The 3,906-nt window shown below is 46.8% G+C and overlaps 1 protein-coding gene across 1 annotated transcript in view; it reads right to left on the bottom strand.

Moving 5' to 3' along the window:
• Positions 1–894: 894 nt before the first annotated feature.
• The window catches only part of LOC104528967 (neurotrypsin), a gene marked incomplete at its 3' end in the record, with an annotated part of 10,535 nt that continues 7,523 nt past the window's right edge, over positions 895–3,906 (bottom strand). The window contains exons 6-9 of the mRNA XM_010173126.1: positions 3,768–3,906; positions 2,754–2,932; positions 2,201–2,342; positions 895–1,097 (exon numbers count right to left, since the gene is read on the bottom strand). The exon at positions 3,768–3,906 is cut by the window's right edge and continues 8 nt beyond it. Of these exons, the coding sequence (XP_010171428.1) occupies positions 895–1,097; positions 2,201–2,342; positions 2,754–2,932; positions 3,768–3,906 (663 nt within the window). The remainder of the gene's footprint in view (positions 1,098–2,200; positions 2,343–2,753; positions 2,933–3,767) is intronic.

Genomic DNA, 3,906 nt, shown 5'->3' with positions numbered 1-3,906 from the left:
GGGAAAAGAAAGAAGGAGAGGGGGAAAAGAAGAAGTTTCTATATGAAGGCTATGTCCCTCATTTTACCTGTGTGCCAAATCAGAAGACTACATACATATTAGTTTATTTAATACATACTGGAAATCATTAGTGGATCATATTCTGAAAGCTGAGTTAAGAGGAGAACAAGAACAGAAGGAAAGTTATTAACTCTTGAGCCAAAAGTGGACAAGCTTAAACATGCCTTGGAAATAAATCCATTAATTTATAAAACTGTTTACATTATTCTAGGCAAGAGAAGAGTTCTACATTCAGGAAGAACAAAAAAGACGGATGCCATCTATTTGAATAAAAAGTGTCTGACAAATTGGAACGTCTGCTGTTAGTGGAGAGTATCAGGCCTCATATAAACAAGGAAATTACATTAACTTGAAATATATTCACAATTTTAATTAAAAATGTGCCATCCACACAAGAGAGTACAAATTTCCATATAACAGCCCCTCGCATCTGAAGTCCTCTTGCCTTGGCAAGGTGTGACACTAACGTAACCGCATCAGTTTCCTAAAGGGTCTAGTTAAAGGTGTCCCATGTACCACAGGCATAGGGCTCAGGCATCTCAGTGAGCAATGGCACACTAAGGTGGCCACCATTCCTCAGCCCCTCAGGTTTGTTTTAGAGACTGCCAACACAATTCTCTCCACTTTCAGGTTCTCAACAGATCTGGCCACACATCTGGTGGAGCCACATCTACCCCAAGATAGCTACGTCTCGTTCCTGGGTGTCCTTCTCAAAAAGCAGTCCCCTCACTGAGACAGCACAGGGAAGTCTCCCACATCTGCCAGAGCTTCCAGAGGAACAGATCAGCAAGTGGCACTTCCCTGCTGTCCAGGGCAAGTGGCAAGGTGAGTTACCCAGGCTGCCATCCATGACTGTGTTGCTCTCGGGGGAACAGTGGACTCCCACATCCTCAGCGTGTGAGCAGTCATGCTGCCCCCAGTTGCTGTGGGGGCAGTCCAGGAGGGACAACTCTGTCCCTACACAAGTCACATCATCCAGTAAGATAAAGCCTTGGCCAGCAGCATAGTCCCCTTCAGAGGCCAGGGTAGCAGGACCACTAGAGGAAGGAAACAGAACGTAACATCAGATTCATTAAAACTCATTAATCCCACAGAGGGACCCAAGCTCAGACCCAAGGGAAACTCTCCTGCAGAGCTCAGCTGTGATATCGGTGGCCTCCTGACCTAAACCACTCAGTGACATGCAGGATGGCAGCAAAGCAGCTTCCACATCTCACCGGCTTCAGTTTCCAGGGAGACCTGCTCAGACCAGTCCATTCCTAGTGTCTGGTCAAAGGCACAGTCAGAGCAGCAGAGAGGGCCAGCCATACCACAGAGGCTGCTTTGCAGATGCAACAGTGGGTACATCAGTCTGGGGAAGGGCTAACAGAGGAGGCATCAAAAATCAACATCTAATTAATTCTACTTCCTTTTATAGGAAGCAGCTACCTGGAACTGAAATGCAGAAAGCTGCAAACTTTTAGGCACTACAGGAGGTGACAATCACAGTATGCAGCTGAACTCAAGGGGAAGACCTTTCCCACCTGCTGCTTAAATTTAGTCCTTTTTTCAGTCTATAAAGCTGTAATTTTTCAAGGATACCCTAACAATACTAAAAAAAAAATCCACAAAAAAGCCTTTACTGGCTCCAAGACTGGAGTATCCTGATTTAAGTCTTCCCCAAAACCATACCCAGAGGGACAGCAGTTCAGCAACAGACTGAAGGAAAAGCATTATAAAAAAAAATCTCTGAAATGACTCTTTTTTGCCCTGATGGTCTTTGTTCAACTACTGAAACAGGTGACGTGTTCAGCTGACAGAGCAGAGGGGGTGGCAGTGCTGAGCTGATACACCTGCAAATATAAGGAGTATTGAGAAAACTTTTTGACTTTGTCAAGGGATTCGTAAAGACAATATCAAACCTGTTACCTGCTTTCAAAACAGGCCAAGATAAGTGATATTTCCACCCCCACCCCCCACCCCCCCCGAGAAAGGATGTGAATACCTATTAATCTTTTCTGATTAAAGTTGCAGAATGGCAATAACTCTTCCTACAAAGACAGCTTTGAAGGATTAAGGTCCAGCCTAACCCAGTGAAGGGGAATGGAATCTAATCTCTGAAATTAGGAAGCACAGGCACTACACAAGCTCTCAGTCCTACCTGAAGCCCAGCTGCCTGCAGACCACCTGGGCACTGATGTCTGTCCAGCCATCATCGCATACTGTGCCCCAGTCTCCGTTGTAATAAACTTCTACCCTGCCTTCACTGGGGCTGTGGCCACCAGCCAGCCTGACAGTGCCCTCTGCAAGGGATGGGAGAAGGGAAGATCAGCACTCAGCAGAGAAAAAAGAAACAGCCTGTGCCCCACTGCTGAAGTCTCTGTGCAGTCCATGAGTGAAAGAAACCAGACACAGATATCTGCAAGTACTAAAAAAATAAACATTCATTGCTCTCAAACACGCCCATCTATCAGGAGAGGAGTCACTTCAGCTTTTCCATGCCACCTGTGGAAAGCCATGGGAACACCACCAAGCCTGGCTGTGATTTTCCCACCTGCTGCTTGCTCTCTGCCTCCACCTCTGGCAGCCCTGGTGGGAGCCATACATAGAAGCCCTGCAGGATCCTGACGCAGGGGGGCTCTCTGCTGAGCAAGCCATGGAATGTGGGAGTAAGGCCGGCTGCATCTGACTGGCACAGAGCTGTAGATCTGTACCTGTGAAAGGGTCACAGGAGACCCCAGCATCTTCAATGTGGTCACAGTTCTGCTGCCCCCAGTCACTCTTCTTGCACTGGTCAAGCGAGAGTTCATTGCCTGAGCACTCCACTTCATCCAGCAGGATCGGGCCAGACCCCTGCCCGTAGTGAGCCCACGACAGGGCTTTTGGGTTCCCACTGTGGATGGTACAGACACATACGCTCAGTAAGAAAGGTCACAGTCTTGTGCCCTCAGAGTCTGCCTTGCACAGGGACTCTCCTATCCTAGGCCAGCACCCTCCCATAGATAATCTGATAATTTCTGACAAAGTGGCGTTGCCCTCTGTGAACTAAAATACCTTACTGGAAACTTTTGTAACAAGACCTTCCAACAAAGGAAGGAACAAAAATGCACCCAGAACATGAACAGTTCAGACACCTGGGGAGTCCTGAGGACAATGATGTTTCAATCTCAGTAACAGGCAAAAAACTCTCAAAGTCTGAGAGATCTCCAACTTGAATCATCTATTGTAAGCAGTTCTGTAGCCATATTAATTCCAAGAATGCTCAGTGTACAACAGCTCCCATGTTAAGCGCTGAATGGCACACTGGAGAATGAGGTGTGTTCCCATGCTTTGCTGACTGAGGAGGATAAAGGGCAGTCAGTGAAACGGGAGGTGTTTAAACTTAACCAAGTAAACAACTGCAGTTCACACATGGAAATCACCATGACAAGTTATCACTGAGGAAAAGATTTGCATTAGGACGTGTGCAAAAACAATGAACAGTGATAAACACAAACAAAACTTAGGTAGTGATGCATCAACTCTTTTTGTCACGGCATGAACCCATAAAACTGACAGGAATTAAGTACAAAACCCCTTTATGGGATGATCACTCCAGAATTATCTTTCCCAGGGCTTACGTATACCTCCTATAGAAAGGGCTGGTACTATAGCAAAGGGACACGCTCTCACAGTCTTCGTTCTGCCTACCTCCATTACCACTTTGCTACATACAGCGGGGAAATTACCTGAGTCCCAGCTGCCTACAAACTACTTCAGCATCCCGGTCATCCCACTGGTCATCACAGATGGTACCCCACTTGCCATCATGGTAAACTTCCACTCGCCCTTCAAAGCTCTCCTTTCCCCCAACTAAGCGCAGAGGAG

The sequence above is a fragment of the Antrostomus carolinensis genome, unplaced genomic scaffold (genome assembly GCF_000700745.2).
Source record: "Antrostomus carolinensis isolate BGI_N321 unplaced genomic scaffold, ASM70074v2 scaffold18048, whole genome shotgun sequence".
Classification (NCBI taxonomy): Eukaryota; Metazoa; Chordata; class Aves; order Caprimulgiformes; family Caprimulgidae; genus Antrostomus; species Antrostomus carolinensis.
The sequence above is the reverse complement of the archived record's forward strand: the minus strand, read 5'-3'. Positions and strand labels throughout refer to the sequence as shown.